Genomic DNA, 24,632 nt, shown 5'->3' with positions numbered 1-24,632 from the left:
GACAAAATACTCTATATCTAATTACCGCGAATACATGTATAGAAATTTTGGATTGTACCCCGTTTGGCATAAAGTCGTTTGGCATAAGGTCGTTTGGCATAAAGCCGTTTGGCATAAAGTCGTTTGGCATAATGGTCGTTTGGCATAATGGCCGTTCGGCATAATGATTGAGTTAGAATGAATATCGGCATTTTCGAAGCTTTTACCGAGATCAGCATAGCTGAGCCCATAGCAAAAAGAACATAAAGTTTCGTTGAGTTGTTGCGATATACATATTTGAAAATAGTAAATTGTCAAAAAAAATTCGCAGTAATTAATAAAGGGAACGCCCATATTTTGCTGCAGATCAAGCTCTGTTCCAGTTTGTACATAACACTTGATGAAAATTACTTGGTAGAAGGAAGAATTTATTTGCAAAATATTAAATGCTCTTATAGCCTATATACGAGAACAACACATTTTTGATGAAAATATATGTGGCAACAGTGTTGATAGACTCACACTCAAATCTCAATCAATACGCTCTCCCGTGAGAGCAAACTCAATAGAGATCTGCTTCGCAAATCTCACGCTTGAGATTTTGATGCAAAAATCACTCAATCAACTCAAACCGTGAAAAATGATTCAGTCGCAAAACCCATCAAAAACTCGTGAAACCCGAATGTTGTTGTTTACGTTAGAAAGGATTACTATAATTTTACCAGACTAACAAGAAATTATTGCCGTGCACTGTGTTTTATTTTCTTGTTTCCATGCGCTTTTTGAATAGCGCCCTAACCGTTGATTTTAGCGATATAGTTTGTTCGAAGAAGTTTCTTGGTATATTAAAGCGCAACTTTTGACGAAAAAAGTTTTGTGATCAATCCACCTAGCAGTGAGATAGAAAAACTATTTTTTCAAAACATTTAGATAGACATATGGTGTCTTCGGCAATGTTGTAGAATTAGCAATTTGAAACAACTTTGTCGAAGACACGATTTTTCTATCTCTTATACTTTTTGAGATACATGCCGTTGTACGTGAATGACCCCTAAAAATCATATTTTTTATCATAACTTTTTTCTAAGATTTTTAACATTTTTTGTGTTTTCTACAAAGTTGTGTGTCATAGAAAAACCCGTGTTTTTGCTGAACATATCATCACCCTATCTTTTGAAGTAACAAAGTTATTCATGAATTACTCCTTTTTCAAGGGGTAGTTTAGGCCTCTATAACTGGCTTCGGCGCAAAATGGCGCAGACAACTCTTACAAATCATGAAAGTACCATGTCTCCCCTTTCGGCGGTTGATAAAAACTTTACAAATAAGCCTTATTAAAAACGAATTCGACTGATAATTCTTTTACTTTAAGAGATAGAGAGGTGCAATGTTCAGCAAAAACACGCGTTTTAAGATGTTTAACAACTTTGTAGAAGACATGAAAAATGTTAAAAATCTTGTAAAAGAGTTACGATTTTTTTAACTTAAAGTACACAAATTTGTATGAAAAAAATCGTTTAAAATCATTTTCGTTTATAACTTTTTACTTAAATTTTTAACATTTTTCATGTCTTCTACAAAGTTATTAAACATCTTAAAACGCGTGTTTTTGCTGAACATTGTTCCTCTCTATCTCTTAAAGTAAAAGAATTATCAGTCGAATTCGTTTTAATAAGGCTTATTTGTTATATAGTAAAAACCCATGCAAAGACGCTTATAGACAAAAGTTTTTATCAACTGCCGAAAGGGGAGATATGGTACTTTCATGATTTGTAAGAGTTGTCTGCGCCATTTTGCGCCGAAGCCAGTTATAGAGGCCTAAACTACCCCTTGCAAAAAGAATAATTCATGAATAACTTTGTTACTTCAAAAGATAGGGGGATGATATGTTCAGCAAAAACACGGGTTTTTCAATGACACACAACTTTGTAGAAAACACAAAAAATGTTAAAAATCTTGGAAAAAAGTTATGATAAAAAATATGATTTTTAGGGGTCATTCACATACAACGGCATGTATCTCAAAAAGTATAAGAGATAGAAAAATCGTGTCTTCGACAAAGTTGTTTCAAATTGCTAATTCTACAACATTGCCGAAGACACCATATGTCTATCTAAATGTTTTGAAAAAATAGTTTTTCTATCTCACTGCTAGGTGGATTGATCACAAAACTTTTTTCGTCAAAAGTTGCGCTTTAATATACCAAGAAACTTCTCCGAACAAACTATATCGCTAAAATCAAAGGTTTGGGCTCTATTCAAAAAGCGCATGAAAACGAGAAAATAAAACACAGTGCCGTGTGTGAGTAAACTGTGGAAATACGAGACAATGAGTCAAAAAGGTGAGCCAACTCATCCATGATTTTTTGACTTCTGAATTGCATGATTGTCAACTCACGCATGAAAAATCTCAAGCGAGAGTTATGAGAAATTGAGTTTTTCACAACACTGTGTGGCAAAACTTTTGAACGATTCAATATAAATTTTGATTTTGAAAGTGTACATCAAAAACGCTGTCTATTTTCGAAAGGAGGGAAAATTTGTGATTGAAATAATATTTTTCCAGCATATGTTGAAAGGAGATCTTGTGTTTGCAAAAAAATATGTTGAATATTTACAGGTTATAAAGTAATTATTATTTTAACAGCACATCTTGCAAGAATTGCGAAATATATAAATGGTAAACATTAAGCTTGACTAAATAACATAATTTAGAACAGTTTAAATATAAAAACAGCCTATTTTTAGAAGAAGGCAAAATTTATGATTAAATCAATAGAAGATTGGACGCCAAAAACTTTTGCGGCATAGTAAAACGAAAACACATCAAAAATTGCGTTCAGAATCATAGCTCTTAAGAGAAACAAGAGAAATGACATTTCTTTACAACTGAATAAATACTGCGCTCTAAGAAAAATGATTTGCTTGGCCATTTCCCAAAATAAAAATCGCATCAAGATATTCGAATATTTTTCTATTCAGGTGGGTTCTGAGGAGTAACCCTTCAAATGATTCAAATATATTCAAACAGAGAACTTTTACTTCAATGCATATGTAATAGGTTTATGAAAAATACAAATAAAAAAATAATCAAACTATAATCTATAAAATTATTTAAGTTTATTAATCAGTTTTGAACAAACTAAAACTTATTATGAAATTAGATTAATCATTTCAGACTGTTTTTACTTTGTGTAAATAAACATTATTTTGATCAACATCGACATAAATTTTCTCACTGTGCGCTAAAAATAGCCGACTGAACTCAGCTTGGATCAGCACTAAACAGCAGCTGAATAATATGCTTGTTCAGTTGTAGATTAGCGTACCATGTGTTGATTAGACGTTGTCCAATAGAAGCTCGAACATGGTCAATATTCAGCTATGAGAAGTTTATATTTTGCACTGGACGGTATAATCATCAATTCTAGGATGGCGCAGATGGCAAGGCATACCGCTGACGATTGGAAGGTCTCGAGTTCGAATCCAGTTGTATACGCGATTTTTAAATAAGATTGTTATACTATCATAATAATAGTGCACACTACATTTATAAAGTGCCCAGAAAAATATTTTTTTGTTTTTATTAGTCTTTAATTATTTTTAGACCAGCCGTATAAAGCCTAACTAAATGCTTGTAAAACGTTTTTAAAGCTGAAAAATAAAGTTGGTATTCAACGACATGCTTTAAAGTTTCTCCAAATTTGTGTGATCAATGCTTTAACAAATGTTGGCAATGGAAATTATTAAAATGTTATAAAACATGATGCTGGATAAAACTGCCATAATGGTGTTTGTTAAATGAGTGAATGTTAGTTGGGTTGTCCTACTTTTCCCCGAATGTCGTTTCTCTGAATGTCGTTTCTCTGAATGCCAGTTCCTAGTGATGCAGATTAAATAGGTGCTATAATAGTCTTTAGTGGCTGGAAGGTGACCGAGCAAGAACGATAAGCAATCAAAAGAAGCTGGTATTCTGTCATTCTTGGCTATACTTATGTTGGCAAAAATATTGAGGACGGTAAAACTCGAAAGAACTGCCAATTAAATAAAGAAGGGTGCATATCAGATGGTCAGTTCGCTCACCACCCTGAAATGTTTAAAGTTACGACAAGTATGAGTGCCACAAACTTTTCGGGGAAGTGGACTTTTTGTTGAAGCGGGATATTCGGGAAACTGGTATTCGGAATATTGGCGTTCGGGGTAATGACATTTAGGGAACCGACATTACGGGAAAAGTAGCACAACCCATCAAAGTAACTGCAGTAATCGATAACTCTTTTCGCTGATAACTTGAACAGATCAATGTTATCAATTGCCGCCATTTTGTCAGTTGGGAACAACAAAATATCTAAAAACTAAAGAAATCTTAAAAAACAGCCTATGTATAAAAGAAGGTGAAATTTGTTTTAATTTCAAATGAACAGTTTTTATGCCTATAATTGGTTACATCATATTAAAAAAAATCCAATGTTTGAAAGAAGGGTAAATTAGTGCTAAATATATCAAAATCTTCAGTGCAAAAAAATATTCCAATAGCGGAACTCAAAAGAAGATTAATTCTTTGAAAGAAGGGTAATTTCTGCATAAATTATAAAATATTATTGACAATAACTTTCCTAATATGCTTTAGTTTATTCAAGTGCATATGTTTGTAGAATAAAGTGACATTTTGTATCAATTATTGTCAATTATTGACTCCAAAACAAGCCCGAATCTCATCTTAAGAAATTCTTGGTTTCAGACTCATTATGCCAAACGACCATTATGCCAAACGACCGTTATGCCAAACGACTTTATACCAAATGACCATTATGCCAAACGACTTTATGCCAAACGACTTTATGCCAAATGACCTACCACCGAAATTTTGCGTCTTCGGCAAAGTTGTTTGTAATCACGTATTCTACCTTGCCAAAGACGTAAAATCTTTAATATTTATTTTTTGAAAATATATAGTTTTATCTCACTTTTTTGTCATCTAACTCATAATACTAGGAGACGCGCCTTATTATATCAAGAAGCTTCATAAAAGACACATCTAGAACCAAAAGTTTTGAAATTATTCTATTTTGATCGTGAAATCGATTAATTGAACCACTGTGTACTGTATGAATGGCCAGCGCAATCGAACGGTGGTCATTTCCCATAAGGTCGTTTCATATAAGCACTGTTGCCATAATCGCATAAAACAGTTTCATACTAGAACAGGTAGCATTCTAAAAGTAGGATTCACATTATCCCAAATGTCTATTATGTGAAACGTATTTATGTTAAATGTTCCCCCATCGAAACCACACAGAGATCAATGAATGGGGCTTGGACTGAGTTAACTATCCTCAATGTCCACATTTTGAGAACTCAAAATCTACAAGCCAATATCGACACCGGCCTCGTCCTTACGATCATCGGGGAAGATGAAGGGACGTTAGTTAGGCAACCATTTTTACTAGGGACCGAGTAGACCTCTGCATCTCCACAGTTGTCAAGGAAAAAAGTTTGTGTTAGTGGGGTGAGGTAATTATCTGGCAGTCTAGATTCACTAGTAATGCGATTCCATAGTATATACCACTTCTAACCAGATTCTCGATAATAATTGATCAAAAAGCAGAACACGAATTGTTCACCGAAGATCCTGGTTGATCCTGGTTTATTGTTTGACCAACGCAAGAGCAAGCGCACGCCGGACGTATTCGAAGGATCTTGGACGACTCTGTTACTCGGCCAGGAGAAACTTTAAACTTTTGATTTCATTGAAGGTCTTCGTTCATTCAAGACATCAATGTCTTGACTATATCGAACGTTCGCGGTAAATGTTTGGAACCTAATTTTCTCCTGGAAGTAACCGACAGATACTTGGCAATATTTTCTTAATCAATCAATCATATTAATATCATTTCTTAGAATGAAATTTTAGAAAACGTTTTCAATAGATGTCTAGGATTATCGATGGAAATTTCACAAGCTTGTGAAAACCTGGATCATAATTACTATACAAGAAAGACATTTCCTAAATCGCCTATAGGTTTTTTCCATGTGCCTGTGAGGGTTGAAATTGTTACATTTACCTACACACAGGGTATCCATTAAAAATAAGTTTTCCAATTCCCGTTTTTTTTCCAGGAGGTCTACAAATTGTAAAATGGGGTGACAATATGACCATGCGGCTTGATATTTTCCAGACGTATGATCGTACACACTTAAAGAATAATTCGGATTTTTCGGAACAATCTGTAAATCATAGAGAAAAACTCGAAAAGTTCCGACCGGGAATCGAACTCCCGACCTACCGATTAGAAAGCAGGCTTTCTACCACTAAGTCAACGTTCACTGCTTGTTAATGGTGTGCGAAAAGTGAAACAAAAGGTGCTCATGCCTGCCAGAGCTGCTGTCAAATGATTTCACAGAAGTTCGCGGAAAATAAAACTGATTGTTCGTTAGTATTTCACACGGTTACAGTAAATTTGTTTCTTCCACGGATTTTTTGCGGTAAAATAGTAGATTTCACAGGAAAATTTGTATTTTTGTTGTTTACACTTCAAATTCGATGATTTATTTCACAGGATACTGCAATTTGTTCTAAGTGCATATGTATGCATTTGATTTAATTTTCAAAATATTCGATTTGAAGGCTAGTAGGGTGCCGGTACCATTGGTTGTAATGTACCAGTAGATTGGACTATGGAATAAAACAAACATTTTTCGATAAAAACGACATGTGCTATTTTTGGTGGATAGATCGTCTCTAGTTTAGTCGATTTGCCAAATTTCAACTTTTTATTTTACCAAAAAGTCATATAAATAATTAAGTTTATGCAAAAAATTGGCTCCCTTGCACCAGTAGCTGCCGTCGTGCTCCAGTAGTGGATCAACGGATGAAGGCAATTTTTAAAACGGATGTATAAAAATGAAGAAAAGCCCCAGAGATGATCTTTATGCTTCATTCGAAAGATATTAATTGCTGTTACGAGGGTTACTGGAACACGTGTACCAATAGTGGCTCAAGCGATTTTATGTTAAAAAATTAGTTTTATCACTCTTTTTATATTTTTTCCATATAGTAGAGGTTGAAATCTTTCTGTTGACGCCAGAAGATCTCCGTTAAGGCTTTTCGTTATTTTATCATGATTTTTTATAGCTTAGGTAGTCCACTAATGGCACCGGCATCCTAGCGACTAAGTGTCCTGAACATAGAATTTTAGAGACCTCGTATCTAAAAACGAGACCAGGATCATAAAAGAGACCAAAAAGGGAACAAAAAGGTACTAAGAAAACGAAAAAATAACCTAACAGGAACTAGAAGATAAGAGAATTTTACCAGTCATTTACCTAAGGTTTTTTTTTTACTCTTTTCATTTCTATGTAATTTTTTTTTTTCATTTTTTCTTTAGGAATTGATTTAGGTATTTTTCCAAAGTTTCCTCCAGACTTTGTTCTAAAAATTACTTCAGGAGTTCATTAAGTGATTTTTACGAACTTAATGAATTCCTCCAAGAGTTTCGTTTTAGATACCCTTAAGGTTTTTTTTCTAAGGATAACCACCGAAGTTACCTCAGATGTACCATAAGGAATTCCTCCAAAAATGTTTTCAGACGTTTTTCAATAAAGTGTTAAGCTCTGCATGAATTTATCCAATGATTCTATCATTGAAACAGAAATTCCTCTAAAAATACCTAAAGAAATTACCTACTCCAAAGATCCCTACTAAGGTTCCTTCAGACATTCGTTGAAAAACTTCCCAATGAAAATAATTGTTCCAGTTATTTTTCGAGGATAGTTCCAATCAAGGATCAAGGATTTTTCATTCACTGTTGAAGTCTCTGGATAATGTCATGCAGGAATTCCTTGGAAATGATCGGACGAAATCCCTGAAGAAATTTGTGTAGTGATGATCAGAGGAATTACTGTAGTACTAGCTGGTAAAAAATCTTAAATGAACTATGGAAAATCCATGAAGATTTTACTTGACGAATTATTCGAGAAATTGTTTGAAAGCATGAATATTTTTTGTTTGTAAGCATTTTTATTAGTTTTGTTGTTTGTTGTAGGAGTAACTCAATTCCAGGACGATAATATTGAGGAATTCTTGGAAGATGACCCGAGTTTGTAAGTAATTTATCATATTATCTCCTTCTTGTGTTATAAGCATTCAGAGTAAGTAACCCGGATTATAACAAATTCGGAGAAAATGCAATAATGAAACGGTGACAACAAAAAGTTCTCTGTGAAAAGGGGTTGACAAAATGAGATCATTTCATAAAATATTCCCTGGAGGACGCTCTGGAGTAATTTTGGATGAGGAAATTGTTGAAATCAATATGACAATGCCTGGAAGGACTGTAAAATCGGACGTAGATCATCCTTCATCAACTTTGAATTAAATCGTTGTGGAATTTCTTGTAACAACACCTGTGGGAATCTTCGGATAAACTCTTATAATAACATAACTGGCAAAATTTGTGCACGAATTAGTCAAAAAATATCAGGAAGAAATCTTGAGACCACCTTTGGGAAGCTACTACTCTTGAACTGCGCAACAGTATTTGTTTAGAGACTTTGGCAAACTTTCAGAAAATCCACTAGAGATTCTTCTAGCGGTGTTTCAAGGGATGGTTAGAGATATTTCTTCAGAGCTTGCTCCAGGAAATCCGCTTTTGGGGAAAAAGCTTTTCTCCCTTAGTGATTTCTGGTTTTCGAGGGTTTTCGACTACAAACTGGTAGTTTACTGTCGATTTGATGGATAAACAATTGATGTATCTATCAAAACCGTAATAAATCACACCTTGTTCGGTTACTCGCGAGTGAGTGTTCACGAACTTTTTGCTATTTCTTTTTATATGTTCTCGCGAGCAGTCGGGTGCGAACTTACTCACACCAAGCCTGTTTGCGAGTTTGTTATGTTTGTTTTGCGTTGGTATGCACTTGTGGGGAGGGGGGGGGGGTTGGTTATGGTGAATTTTCCATCTGCTTGCTCTTGGATGTTTAATATCCCATAGTACATACAACTATTGGCAACTTTATCGTTTTTTTTTTTTTTTTTTTGAGAAACCGCATCTTCCCAGAAAGGCATCAAATATTATGCCAAGAATCTCAACAAGAACTAAGCAAACATTTGCCCGAGAATACTTATCTCGCCACTTATTGCAATTCATGCAAAGATCTCATCAAGAATTCGTCTCTTGCCACCAGAAATCTACAAAACATGTTACATAAAATCGGTATTAATTTTAAGGAAAAATTGCTAAATGTCACTCAATGAAACCAACGATGTATTCTACAGGACATAGCTAAAAAAAAATACTCTTTTTAGCATCATACCAAAAGTTATTTTAATAAGTTCGAGTTGTCAAGCAGTCGTGGAAAAATTTTAAATTTTCGAAACAAAATCGAAATGATAGTATTTGGAATTCATGTTTTCCCGGTGTGTTCTACAAATTTCCGGATGTTTCCCGTATGTTCATGTGGAATTCCAGGACACCCTGTAGCTACTACTTTATTGAAGACCGTATTCAAATCGGACGTCCTAGTTTTTAGCAGTAAAAGCTAGGAAAAGTATTCTTCAGACGTCTATTTAGTACAGAATTCTAAAGTCTTAAAAAGGCGTGAGCCATTCGGTAGAAAGTTTTTTGTCAAAGATTGGTCGAATAGGAAGATACCTCAAGTCCAAAAGAAACCTTAAGGTCAGAAGCTTTCCATAAAATTGACAGAGCTTCTTTTTTAGATTGACAGAAAATCTTCCAGTAACTTAACAGAATCTCAAATCTTCACAATCAACAGAATTTTCAGCAAATGTTTGAGAGAGCTTCATTGCATTTCATCTAGAAGTTTGATGGAACTTCTCTCAATAGCTTGGAGGTATTGATTCCATAAGCTTTTGGAGCGTCTGCATGAAGCTTGGTGGATTCAAAATAAGCAGAACTTCCTCCAGGTGGTCAATAGAATTTTGTCTAGCAGCGTGACTGATTTTCCACCATAAACATGCCATAAGTTTTTCAAAAGTTTTTCTAAGCTCTATACAGAAGCCTGGAAGAGCTTTGTCTAGAACACACACGGATAAAAATCTGATTACCACATCATGATTTACAAGTCATAAAAATTCTTAAGACCAAGCAAGACCAAGCTGAGGGTCGTGGGTTCGAATCCCACCGGTCGAGGATCTTTTCGGGTTGGAAATTTTCTCGACTCCCAGGGCATAGAGTATCTTCGTACCTGCCACACGATATACACATGCAAAAATGGTCATTGGCATAGTAAGCTCTCAGTTAATAACTGTGGAAGTGCTCATAAGAACACTAATCTGAGAAGCAGGCTCTGTCCCAGTGGGGACGTAACGCCAGAAAGAAGAAGAAGAAGAAAAATTCTTAACTTGGCTACTCTGGCACTCTGGAATGATGATATCCGGGTGCACAATCATGATTTTGGAATTCAGATTTCTACCCGTGCAGGTTTAGAAAACATATGACGGAATCTTAGGGAGCTTCTAATGGAAACATTTTCAACATTTAGCTTGTAGATCTACTAAAGCTCGACAGAGGTTTCTCAAGAGGCTCAGAAGCTTCTTGAAAAGCTTTATTTTGTTTATTTTAGTAGCTTGGAGAAATTCCTTCCACAAGCGTACCAGAAGAGTACTTACTCTGCTTGAAGCTTGCAAGAACACACGACAACTGGAAGATTAAGAGTTTCATGCAGAAGCTTGAAAGAGCCTCGTCCAAAAGACCGTTCAGATATCTTGTGAGGGAATCTCAGAGAGCTTGTTCTCAACATTTGTCGAACCTCCAATAGCTTGAGGGTTTTTTGAAGTTAAAAAATCTAAAATACTAGCAGAGTTTCTTCCACAAAATAGGCAAAGCTTGTTCTGGAAGCATGAATGAGGTTCTCGAAATCTTCGTTAGACAACTGTCGACGGCAGCATGGAGAGAGTTTTTCATATAATAAGAGGATTTTGTTCTAGAAACTGGATAGATGGATTCTTGAAAAAAATGTCAGAGCTTCCTTCAGAAGCATTGAAGAGCTACTTCTAATAGGTTAGAAAAGCTTTCGATAGAATCTTAGAGACTTGTTTTAACTAGATTCGCAAAGCAGACTCCAGCTCCAAATGCTTTAGATGCTCACCGGAGTCTTTTCAGAAGCTTGGTGGAACCTTTTTAGAAGATTTGGGAATATCTGATAGAAGGTTGATAGAGCTTAGTCCAGAAGCTTGAAAAATAATATCGAATGCTATATACTTATTCTTTTAAACCTTGTTAGATGCTTGACTGACCTCTCAGTCCGTAGCGGTAAACGCTATGAACCTCCAGGTTCTGCCGAATTTGTCAAGAGCTTCATTTCACACGATATTCATTTGCGGTCAAGCTCTCAGTTATATCAAGGATTTCTTTGCCTTGATCAACGATTGATTATTTTTTATACAACGAACACTGTTTGACATGACATTGCTTCTGAACTTCAAACTTTGACATGACATTGCATCTGAACATCTGAACTGCAAACAAAGAAAAATTATTTCGAAAATTTGCTAATTCAAATTACCTAAGGATATCTTCAGGAATAATTCCAGAGATATCCAACGGCTTTTTCTCAAGAAGGAAGTAGGGAATCTTCGAAAATTTGCTGTGTGAATTTCCGGAGTGATTACTCTGAAAATTACTAGAATAATCAATCAACGTTGGGCTGCTGATGTTTTTTTGTGATTCTGAAGAATCTACTTTCACTATCTTTTGAGAAATCATTGAAGAAATTATTGTACCAATTCCATGGAAGAATTTCTGAGGGAATCTATTGAGGAATTCATAGTTATTCTTGGATGAGTCCTGGAGAAATCTCAGGAAGAATCACCATAAAAAATCTCTAAGTTTTCCTCGAGCAATCTGAGTAGGAATCACGTGCACACTACGATAGATTTTCGTCGTTATCTGTGAAATAACCGTATGTTGACCGACCCACTAGCTGTTGAATCCTTATTCGAATTAATCAAGTCATTTCACAGCCCTCTGAATTCATACTGTCTTCGACGGCATACAATAAGTCTTTTGTCATTATCCACAGCTCGACGATCACTTGTCACTTGCAATGCATCGTTAAAACCCAACAGCGCAACCCCAGCGATGCAACGTTTTGTCTCCAATATCCATATGCACATAGAAAAAATGCAGACTTGCAAACGTATTTACCATTCAGAAATCACATCCACGTGCAGTTGCCGACAGCTTCTCGCCACGCGCCAAACTCAGTGGTAGAGGGGAACAGGTTCGTCAAACTCCAAAAAAAACGGTGAAATCTCCTCTCAGCTGACGACTGGCGACAGCTCCAAATTATCCAATAAATCACACTTTTTGGCCAATTTTCCAATCAATTTTTATCACCAGATCGCTCCTTCCTTGTTGTTGTAAGGCACTGCACTTCACTGCACAATCGTCGAATCTTCACGGCAATTTCTTCGGAGCAAAAACACGCGGAAACTGGAAGCACGTACAGGACACCGGCAATTATCGCACTCGACGATCAGCTTAGCTTGCAACAGAAAATTTCCTTCCGCCAAAATCAAACATCCCAATTAGCACTAGTACTCAAGTGTGTATGTGTTTACATCTAGTTTGTATGTATAGTGTGCAGCTCATTAACGACGGACGCTTTTCCGCCGAAGTTCTCTTCGTTCAATTAGCTCTTCGTGTCCGTCCAAAATGCTGTAGCTGGGCCATTGATCTCGATGCTCCATTGGGCCCAGTCTGGGTTGCAGCGGAACTGGTTCACACACCACCAATCGGAGCCACTTAAACCGCTGCACTCTGGTTGATCTCTTTTCTTCGTTTTTTTTTTCTCTGAACAACGCACTTTAGGGTTTAAGAAGCCGGTTCACTTTGGCGATGAATAGATTTATGAGTTTTCCGTCTTCTTTGGCTTAACTGCCTGCCGCCTGAACCTGAACAACAATCCAAATTGGACGCACAGACGCCGATTCTCACACAATCACTAATCTAATTAATGGTAATCATCTAATTTTCGCATCTTGAGGTGGGGCTTCCTAACACTCGGAGGGTTTGGTCTGCGGCATCTTTCACCCGTCCCGTATTTTATCTATTAACGATAACAATACATCAATAACAGACTAGAGACGGCGGCGACGTTGACGTCGACGAAACACTGTGCAACAACCCGTCGACGGGTATTAACAATCAACAAAGGAACGGGGCCCATAACCTTGCGGGTTTGTTATTTTTTCTCACTGTGTAGCTACACCATGCCCGACACGTTTCACCGCAGCTGTTTTGGAAAACAATTTTACTGCGTTCGGAAAACAATTGTTTAAACCGTAGTGCAACTCTCACTCGCAGTGTTAGCCACAATTATCGTACGCGGCTCCGTAATGCTGCCAATCCACTTGAGCACCACAGATCGCAGCAACCTGTCCAAAAGAATTCGTGTCGTTTGGTTCGAATCCAAGCAATCCAACGGGGAAACAACCCGTGACGCACCTTCCCAAACTGTGCCTGCTGCGATGATCACTGTAGCGTAACGTTATGAAACGAACACTCGCGCGCTGTATTCTTCCAACATCCACGTACGTTCACTAACTGATGGAAAACGATCCAGCCGGAACGGAACGGAACCCACTATCAAACGAATGAATCTAAACCTTCCAATCGGGCTCACGAACCGTATTCTTCTGGATAATACTCTCACTCTATTCCCTTTTTGTCACAGTCAGAACTTTCACGACAAGACACCACGCACGATCACGCACCCCAATCGATAGAGTGTACACACTTTTCAGCTTCTAGGTACAGCTTACGCGAGCCGAGCACAGAAGGAGGGACTCACGACGGCGCGACACACACGCGTATTGCTCAACTGGCAACCAACGACCGTCTGGTGGTGAGTCACCTCGCGACCATCGCCGATGACGAAGAGAGAGCCACCGAATGCGGAAACCACGGAGCACAACGCGGGAGAGTGAGTGACTCAGTTTGCCGTCACCTCGCGTATCCAAAGCCGTGGGGTAAGCACGGGGGGTTTGTTTAGTCGATATTCGCGGCGGCAATTCGGTGGGGTGAACAACAGAAGGTATCTAATAGAGTGAAGGCATCTGGAGTTTGTCTGAGTTGAGTGGAAAACGAAAAATTTGCCACCCAAGCAACGCCAGCGTTGCACACACTGTGGGGATTGTCGTCGATTGGTGAGGAGGTTACCGAGAGAAAATGTGAGTGACTCCCGATGCACCGTTGAGTTGTCGAAAAATGGAGCGGAGAGCAAGCGATCTCGATCTCGAAGCAAGATAACGGGAGTGGTTGCCAAATTAGAGAACTGATTAATCCATCCAAAATATCACATCGATCACCAGCCAAAACAAACTCATATCTGAATAGAATAGGATTCCACTCCCTAACTTTTTTGTTTTTTTGTTTTCAGGTAGGATGATGTGCTAAGCTTTGATCCAATTTACCCAGTAGTGTAGTGAACAGGGATGCCAGGTTGGAAGACATGTCTTCCATTGGAAGACATTTGAGTAGTGTGGAAGATATTTGGAAGACTTTTCAGAATTTGTGAAGACATTTGGAAGACAATTTTAAATTATTAGCTTTTTTAAAATTCCTAGATTTGGAAAAAGAACATATGAGTTGGAAATTACAGAAACTCTTCTAAAAGATTTTTGAACTAAATCAAACTAAAGAGATCTCTCTGCGAATTCCGTTGAAAATTCTCCAAGGATTCCTTCAGATATTGATCTAAGAATTCTGACAAGGATTCTTCTAGAGTTTCTTCTAGGAACTCTTGCAGAGATTTATCAAGACATTCTAATAATGTATTTAAGTATTATTCCATAGAAACATCAAAGTTTTTCAGGTTTTCCTACAAGCAGTTTTTGAAATCTGTTTCAGTGTTTCTCGTCTATTTATTTACGAATTCATAAAAAAAGATAGATTCTTAAGGGTCATGCACAAATTATGTCACGCTCCAAGGGAGGGGAGGTGGTTGTGCCAAGCGTGACAAGTTTTACAAAAATTACGAAGGGTTCATAAAAAATGTGTGACAAAGGGGGGGAGGGATTCAAAAAAGTTGAAATTTAGCGTGACATATATTGTGTACCATCCCTTACATGTCTTTTTCTTGAGATTGCTACAATTTTTGCTTCTGAAATTATCCCAGGGATTTTTGGGATATCTGTCAAGATTTTTTTCATTAAGATGTTCCTGCGAGGATTTTCTACAGAAATTCATTCGGCGACTTTTTCAGAGAATTTATAATTTCTCCGAGATTTCATCCAAGGTTTCCTCTGCGTATTTCATCCAGCAATTCATTCCGGGGATTTTCTTCAGAAATTGTTTCGGCGATTTTTTCAGACAATTTTTCAAAAGATTTTCTCCAGGAAGTTCTTTGGAGATTTGGAATTCCTCCGAGGATTTTAAGGATTACTCCGGGGATATCCCTCTACATTTATTCCAGGAATATATTTATTTATTCTTTAGGAATTCTTCAGAGGATTTTTCATAGCAATTCCTCCAGGGATTTACTTCAGGAATTCCTCCAGAAAGTTTTCCGGAGATTTCCATCAGATTTTTTTCCGGGGATTTGCTACAGGAATTCCTTCGGGGATTTCCACCAGGAATTTCACCGGTGATTTTTCCCTAGAATTCATCCGGGAATTCTTTTGGAGCTCCTTCATGGTTCGTCCTGGTTTTTTTATATCTCCAGGATTTCTCCAGAGTTCCTCACGTACAGTCAAACCTCCCTGAGTTGAAGGACCACAGACTCATGGAAATACCGAGCCATAGAACAGAAATGCTTTGGAAAGCTTAGGAAGCCATCATAGTAACTATGCAATGATGAGTTTTTCTATGCTTTCATGTGTCGATATCGAATAATGGAACATCGACTCATGGGAGTTTCACTATGATTCCTAGGAAATGCTTCACAGCTCCCTTAGGAGTTCTTCTGAAGTTACTTCGAAAAAATCACTACATTCCCTCCGGGAGTTTGTCCAGAGTTCCTCAGGAAATTTCTAAAAAAAAATTCTCTGGGAATTTCACTAGACTGCCTCCAGGAGTTCATCCAGAGTTCCTGCAAAAAATTGTTTGTCCTTCAAGAAATTATTTCGGATTTTCTCTGGCAATTTTTCTGGATTTCGTCCAGCAATTCATCGGAAAGTCTTCCGAATTTCTACAGGCAATTCTTCTAGATTTCTTCCAGAACTTCCTCTGGAGTTCCTCCAGCAATTCCTCGAAAGTTCCTCCGTAATTCCTGGAAGGTTCCTACGGTGTTCCTTTCCAACAGTGGGAATTGCTTCGAATATCCTCCTTAGTTTCTCCAGGAATTTCTCCGGTGTTCAAGCAATTTCCCTAAAGTTGCTTTGGGAACTCCTCCGGAATTCCTCCAAGAATGGCAGTCTTCCCAAACGAACACCGAACACGTTGGTTCAGGCGGTTTCGGTACTCTCATTGTACTCTGTTTTCGTGTGCAAACCGAAACGCTCGAAACTGAACCTAAACCCAAACATGTGTAAAGTGAACATCGGTGCAAACGCCGGTTCGAAAACCGGTCCATTTGTACCTCGATTGCAACCGTGGTTCAAATTCGAGCTTCAGAACGATGACACAAACGGAGAGACAAAAAATTGTTGATATCCACGCTTATCAATTTCTACTTATCGTGTCTTGTTGTTTGGTATTAGACCTGTGCGCCGAAATATTTTTGGTCGGCGGCGGCGTCAGAGCATTTTTGTACTGGCGGCGGCGGCGTCATCGGCGTCACGCCGTTGACTATTTTCGGCGGCGGCGGCGGCGGCGGCGGCGGCGTACATCGGCGTGGACAAAAATTGAACTAATTGAACAAAAAAAATCGAACATATAACTTATGAAACCGTATGCGTACAAATGCAATCGAAACCGAACATGAAATTCCATTTACCATATCTATCTTACAATCTTATGATTGAAATTGAGTGCAGGAATACTTTCAGTCATTTTGGTAAGAATTCAAAGTTTGGAAGTTTATATAAAAAATCCTAGTTTCAACACTAGTAAAACTATCATATAATATATTATATCTCCGTTGTTGCTACTAAGGGGCGATCCATTAATTACGTAAGACAATTTTCGGGGTTTTTCGACCCTCCCTCCCCCATGGTAAGATTTTTTGTATGAAAATTAAAAATAAATTGTATGGCGCGTAAGAAATCTCAAACCCTCCCTCCTCCCTAAAACCCTTACATAATTAATGGACCGCCCCTAAGATATATTATCTGACCTGATTATTCGAACTTTTTATTTAAGAAAATTGACGAAAAGTAATTTGATTTTGTACAAAATTTTGTTTGTATTTTTGTAGAAGTTTACTGGACTTTTCGCGTTACTTTTTGAATTAACTTATCTGATATCCATATCTATAGAATCGTTCATAATATTCCACAATAAATAATCACAGCTTTGGATATTGTCGGTATTTTATTTTCTCGGAACAGAAAAAATGTACAACTTTCTATCATAGTTTCTTGCGTGCTGTTTAGATTACTCGAGCAAAGTTCAACATCATGAAGAAAGCATGTTGAAAACATATCTTGTTTTCAACAGTAAGATGATATCTTTGTTTGGTATCAATTTATTATTATCTTAAGTTCGATACAGTGCCGGATTTGGGCTTCGGAGGGCCCGGGTAAGATCTATTGACGGGGGCCTTTAGCACAAAATGATCAGAGAACACTAAGCATAGGAAAGTTAAGTATTGTGAAAATAAAATATCCAGAAAGCTCTAAACAATTGTAATATGTATTACTCGAATTTGACTATACCCATATCACTCCGTAAATATTGCATAAAATAAATCCTCTGTAAAAAAAAACTTGAAAAATCGCATATATCACATGATTAGATTAATTTTTGACTGCATCGTTCTCAACCAAGTTCAATTGATGTTCCACTTGAAATCAAGACTTATGATTAATTGAGACTTAAAAGACACGGACACCGTCTTCAGCCATTTAGCTGCACAGACTGTAACTTAACACTAGACAATGGACAAGCATGCTCCAGTGGCTCAGCCGAGAAACATTTCTGACGAAAAGTTTTAATGGCTGAAGCGGGAATCGAACCCACACCCCATGACACGATGCGCTTAAATGCCTGACGACTCTAACCGCACGGCCACGAGGCCCACAATTGAGACTTGGATAACAATAGCAAATATTACATTCCTATTTTTTGCAATTTAACTGCAGATATTTCCAATATACGCAAATGAACGACAGTCAATATTGAAGCAATAAGCAAATCGTTTAACTATTTTATTTTATTGTGTAGAAATTTACTGACTTCCTATAAAATATAAAGTCTTTATTTTGATGACTTCATTTCAATACCAGTCAAAAATATGTGTAACCTCAATGAGTTCTCAATGTCCTTAATGCGAAAAAAGATTTCAAATTTTTAAATTGCTTTCACTGAGAGCTGTTAAATGTCGAAATTTCGGAAACATTGAAGTGCTTATAGCATTTTTCTAAGCCAATATATGGCCAACTGCAAGTAGTTTAGATATGATCACCAGAGAAAAACATTTTCCAATGACTTTTTCCGCGGGGATGGAAGATATTCGCATTATTTAGTTGTCAAAGTCACGTGATGTTCATGACATTTAACATTTGATTTCTTAGGAACAGGTTTCTGCTTTCAGTTTTGATTTTTGAAAAAGGGACTAACAAAATCGGGTTAGTACTATATTCCAAAATTATATGATGAATAATTCTGTACTTCATCAAACATTGATCCAAAGCGGCGGGACGACCGTACTCATGCGTCTGAAATTGTTATCCCGTATTTGTTCCTGTCATACTAACGGAAGATACCAAAGACACTTATTCGAAGAAAAATCCATGCCATTAGGCCGTCCCTTATTTTTCGAAAATGCGAAATGTTATAAGTTCGTCATTGTAAAGTGCTCGTTTTGGTAAGAAAAAAATCAGGTAAAAATTTGAAGGTGTAGATGACCCCTTGAGCGTAATCGTGCTCGCTGCTCTAGTGCACGCAGCATGAGTACGAAATACCACCAGTAACAAATTGTTCTGCGAGCGTTGATAATCAGCATAGAAGTTTGTTTTCTTTGGGATGATTTAAATATTACGTAACGCAAAATTTGGCAATTTTAGACCCCCTCCCTCTACCACATAACAACTTTTGTATGAAAAAAAAAATGTAAGGACCGTAACACTACGGAAGACCCCCCTCCTCCTGTTGCGTTACGTAATATTTGAACGATCCCTTTGTAGTTTTGAATTTTATGTCAGCGTGCAGTGTTATGAAGATATCCACAATATAAAATCTAGAAAGATTCGCGAATTAGGCGAAACTGACAAAATGTACACAATTTAAAAAACTATAGCGGTGAAATTGTAGCTTGATTGTCTATTCACTGCACTTGAACTTTTCCCCTTTCGATAATTTAACTATTCAAAAAACGCAAATTTGTAGAAGACGAAACTTCATCTCATGCAAAACCACACACTGTATTGATTACGCCTGTGTTTTTGTTTATCAAAGTGATGGGCGCATCTGAAATCGAAATCAAAACACGGCGAGAGTAAACGGCGACACTGCAAACAAAAAATAAACAAGGCGTACATGGCGGGCTGAATTGAAACCAGAATGAAAACACGGCGCAAAAGTAATAGGCGACACTGAAAATAATATCGATTACAGGCTCATAACATTGGGCGATACTGGCATTCTTGAGTGCGTTTAAGGCGAAATATTTTTTTTATTACGAAATAGCTAGGAAAATTGAAGGAGATGTGGGTGGTATTGATGGGGATTTTGAAACTAGGTTTATGAAATGTGTATTAAAGTTATATAGTTAAAGTTGGAGTATATTTTCTCCAATTGGGATTAAAAATTGCACATGAAAATTTCATTGGTTATTTTCTCATTGTTATTGATTTGTCAGATAGGCCCTTATCGCGAATCCCTCTCGAAATATTATTTTACTTAAAAGTCCATGCTGATTATCAATTTGTTACTAGTGGCTTTTCGTACTCATGTTGCGTACACTAGAGCAGCAAGCTCGATTTGTCGCACAGGGTTCATCTCTACCTAATACCTTTAGGGACCACTTAGCGTCTACGTACGGACTTCAAATTTTTACCTGATTTTTTTTCTTACCAAAACGAGCACTTTACAATGACGAACTTTTAACATTTTGCATTTTCGAAACAAAAAAATACTCAAAAATTATGTTTACAAATATCATGTTTAGGTCGCCTCGCACCATTCTATATCACCATTCACCGTGCGTATAGTTTGCGACATGATTTAATTTTGTACCTTGAAGAAACATTGTTGGTGGAGAAAATATGTTGCTAGTAGTATGCGCACTCACTTTTAAGGGTATTCAAATCTTATATTAAAATAAAAATCATAGAAAGTTGAAAAAATAACTAAATCACTAATATTTGCTCAAAAACTAAATATAAAGTAGTTAAATCGCGATATAACAATAAATTCAAAATTACCCAATAATTTCAAGCCTTTTATACTAAGGCACGGTAAAAGGAACCATAAATATTGAAAAGGGTCCATTCACCGTGCATTTGTGTTTCGACTGAATCGCAAGAAAAAAAATCTGATTTGCATAAAACCTCATGGCTCACCTCATACGATGAAATACATCTTACTAGAAGTATCTGCAGCAAAAATTTGTTGAAATAATGAAAAATGTGATACTTTAACGTTGAAATGAAAAATGTTAATTTTTGGCGCTTCTACTAAGAGTATTGAAAAATTGCATTATTAAACGGAATTCACATGATTTTGACTGCATACACTAGGTTTATCAAAATGTTTTGTGACAAGAACTACCTCATTTCATCAGTTTTATCTTATTTTGCTGCCAAAAGAATAATTTGCGAATATTGTATAAATATTCTGTAGGAATTTGCATATGTGCACGGTGAATGGAGGCCGCACGGTGACTGGTGACTTAACGGTACTATAGTAAACCCTGAAAAATATTTTTTGCTATTCCGTTGCAAATTAATCAACTTTTCATTGAGAAGTTGATCAACATAACGGCCTACTTTTCCTACCAAATAAAACAGTGCTGAAAAGTGCTACTTTTCAGCACCCTTTTCGGTGCTGAAAAGTAGCACTTTTCAGTACTGTTTTGGTAGGCGTCAACCGAACAACCCAGTGTCCTAGTCTCTTCATGCCATGCTTATTGTGCGCGGCGTGTGAGTCGAGACGAGTCGTTCTCACCTCGGGTGACGTGATGCGACTAATGTTAATCAAATGGAAGCGAGTCGCTGTTTACCTTTCTTACCTGTTCATTCATCTAATAGGGAATATAGATCTACAGGCGGGCCCAGATAGCCGTAGCGGTAAACGCGCAGCTATTCAGCAAAGACCAAGCTGAGGGTCGTGGGTTCGAATCCCACCGGTCGAGGATCTTTTCGGGTTGGAAATTTTCTCGACTTCCCAGGGCATAGAGTATATTCGTACCTGCCACACGATATACGCATGCAAAAATGGTCATTGGCATAGTAAGCTCTCAGTTAATAACTGTGGAAGTGCTCATAAGAACACTGAGCTGAGAAGCAGGCTCTGTCCCAGTAGGGACGTAACGCCAGAAAGAAGAAGAAGAAGATCTACATGATACCGATGGGAACGAGAAGAATTGTGACATTCATGGGTAGGTACTACTGTGTCACAGCCTACGTGATTGAAAAATACTGAATTGAAACTACGCATGGCTGTATGCCCATGTGGGTTCTCTTGCAATGTTTGTTTGTGCTTTTAGAGTTCATCGAGTTGAAACGGCATTTTTCGAAATAGCAAAAAAATGTTGTATGCAACTCGTTGCAAAACTCGATTTTTTCAGCACTCGTTGTATTTATCCAACTCGGCGAGCCTCGTTGGATAAATGTACAACTCGTGCTGAAAAAATCATCATTTTGCAACTTGTTGCAAAAATAACTGTTTGAGAATTAATTGTAAAATATTTTTTAGAGGAGTTTTCATGAATATTGATGGCATGACACCTTTTTGAAGAGAGAAGAGCAACTCACTGACTTATGGAAAAATTCTTCAAAGATCAAAGAAACACTGAATTTCTTACGAGATCCCCTGGTGGAATATCTACAAATTTTATTAGAGGAATTCTTGCAAACTTTCTTTATAAACCTCTGAACATGCTCAAGAGATAGTTCCTTAAAAGACTCTGGAGAAATAATTCAAGGATTATATAGAAAAATCTTTTGTAAGCATTCGTGGAGCATTTAGTGAAAAAAATTGTAAGGATATATTAAAAGAATTTTTAGAAAGAAATTTTGGAAAATAAGTGCATGAAGCTCTGCAGGAATTCGTGTAAGAATATTCAACAAAATTCTGACTGAACCACTGAAGTAATTCAAGCATAATCTAGAAAAATTCTTGCACGAAACTTATGAAGAAAACATCTCAAGATTACCGTGTAAGAACTTCTGGAGAATAGGATCCTAAAGCCCTGTCCCAATTCTAGTGCCAAACACTTAAGTTTAGGCTAAAAACAAATGTTTGCTCAATTTTTAAATGTTTTTCGTTTGTTTAAGTCCAAAAAACATTTGTTATGTTTTTTTTTAGATTTTGTCACACCTCTTGGCTTAAACTCAAATTTTGGGTGTATTTTGTTTTCCGTGTCCATTCCGAAATGTCAGATAGGAACAACCCCAGTGTTAAAACTACAGCCCCTGTTATTTTTATCGACTAAGCGAACGTCAAACATGATCAAAAATGTCAAGTTTCATTTATGGAGCTAATTTTTAAATTAAAATTTAAATATGATATAGCCGTTATTTGAGCTTGAAAAATTGCTAAAGAAGTTGCAGTAACATGCTGTTCCCTGTTATTGAATAAAGACAAGATTTCATTGAACATATAAGGACCCTATTCATCGGAGAAATCCCAGAAGAATCTCCAGGAATAATAAAGAAACATATTGAATAATTCCTGAAAAAATGCAATGCGGAATTACTGTTGGAATTCTAGAAGTTACTATTGTACGATTTATTAGAAAAAACTCCAAAAATAATCAATGGAGGATAAGTTGAACAAATTTTGAAGAAATTTCTAGAGGAAATCTCACAGGACTTTTTGACAGAATAAATGTGCCGTAAGTTATTTATTCTCCTAGTTCATTGTCGTTTTTTTAAGGCGATATTTTTCTCACACACTGGTAAGGTGATTGAGATTTTTGAATAAATTTATGCCGCATCGTTAGAACAGTTTTGAAGAAGTGCTAGAAACAACTCCTAGAATAATTAATTTTGCAATTCTTAGAAAAACTCCAGAAGAAATTTCTTTTAAAAAATCCTAAAGAAATTACTATGAGAATTTCAAGAGCTAGGTGTCTCAGCGACTCTTTTCGAAAAAAAAATAATAGAGAAATCCATTCGAAAATTCTGGAAAATCCTTGAACGATTTTACATGAATAAGGCTGAATTCATTGTAATTGTAATTGTAATTGCTCAATCCACACCCTGGCAGACAATTATCCGCCAATCTAGACACGGGCTGGGTGAGGACCTACCAAGCCTCCCCCGTTAACATGTCCTATACCGTTTAGCACACCGGGTTCTTCCACAAGCAGGCGCCGGAATTAAAGCGGTCCCACAAGTTTCAGATACATTAAATAGATATAGTCCCTCTGCCACTAAACCGAATAGCGCCCTCCACCTCATCACCAGCACTGCCCATCCCGCACACCAAACAAAATGTCGGAAGTGGCGTGCCGTGTAGCACATCAGATGTTCTACAGAGCACACCACCTCCGACACCATGCTCAACGTACAGCAAAGACAGCGCTAATAAAAGCGGAATGCGCCATTCGATTCAGTACCAGAAGGACTATAAATGTAACGAAGAGGAAATGAAAAGATAGTAGAAATGGTTTGGCTGTTGGATTGCTGGAACGAGAAGAAAGAAATAAAGTTATTACGTTAAAACGTGATTTTTATAGTTGAATAAATGTATCGATAGTTTCTCATCTGTTTCTTTTCCGTATCGTAGTTCCGTCGATTCTATCCACCTCGAGTTTTGTCGACTCCGCTCGGGCAATGAGGACCGTGATGAAATGAAAAATATAAAAATATAAAAATATGAGCATTAGTGTTTATCTATTATTTAATGTGGTTCTCATTTGCTTTCAAATACCTAAGTAACATGTGAACTCTGCCTCTATTAGAAAATTCTAATAAATCATAATTTATTCTCCTCCACTTTCCCTAACACAAAGTATTCCTATTTCTTCGATTTGCGAAATATGAGTCCGCTGAAAACACCGACCCGACTCGACGCAATCGCGCACCTCTACCGGCACCTCCGCACATGTAAAAACTTCTGCGATAATCCTGTGGTGTGAAAGAAATGCGCAATATTATTTTGATTTCAATCCTAACTTCATGACCCGTAGGCTCTACGCGTATGATTGTTCATTATTTAGGCTAAATATACCTGTTTATACCTGTACATCAGAAAAAAAAAACGAAAAACGACTTCGAATATCTTGCAGCGTAAAGTTTAAGTGATCAAATATTCATCCTATCTTCGACCCTGCACTATAATAACCTCCTAATATAACGCCGAGCTAAAGATTCTTTCTTGCGTTACACAATCTGAACAAGAAACCATTTTCAAATACTTCCCA

At 37.0% G+C, this 24,632-nt stretch overlaps 1 protein-coding gene across 2 annotated transcripts in view; it reads right to left on the bottom strand.

The window, feature by feature from the left end:
* Positions 1-24,632, bottom strand: part of LOC5578628 (serine-rich adhesin for platelets) — a 550,189-nt gene that overhangs the window by 395,089 nt on the left and 130,468 nt on the right. The window contains exon 1 of one of the 2 annotated variants that reach the window (XM_021839243.1): positions 12,146-13,849. The exons of the other annotated variant lie outside the window; for it this stretch is intronic. Within the exon in view, the coding sequence (XP_021694935.1) occupies positions 12,146-12,148 (3 nt within the window). The 5' untranslated portion in view covers positions 12,149-13,849. Of the gene's footprint in view, positions 1-12,145; positions 13,850-24,632 lie in introns of those variants that run through there. 2 annotated transcript variants of the gene reach the window in all.

Source organism: Aedes aegypti, chromosome 1 (genome assembly GCF_002204515.2).
Source record: "Aedes aegypti strain LVP_AGWG chromosome 1, AaegL5.0 Primary Assembly, whole genome shotgun sequence".
NCBI classification, from domain to species: Eukaryota; Metazoa; Arthropoda; class Insecta; order Diptera; family Culicidae; genus Aedes; species Aedes aegypti.
Note: the sequence above shows the minus strand (reverse complement) of the source record. Positions and strands in the feature narration are given on the sequence as shown.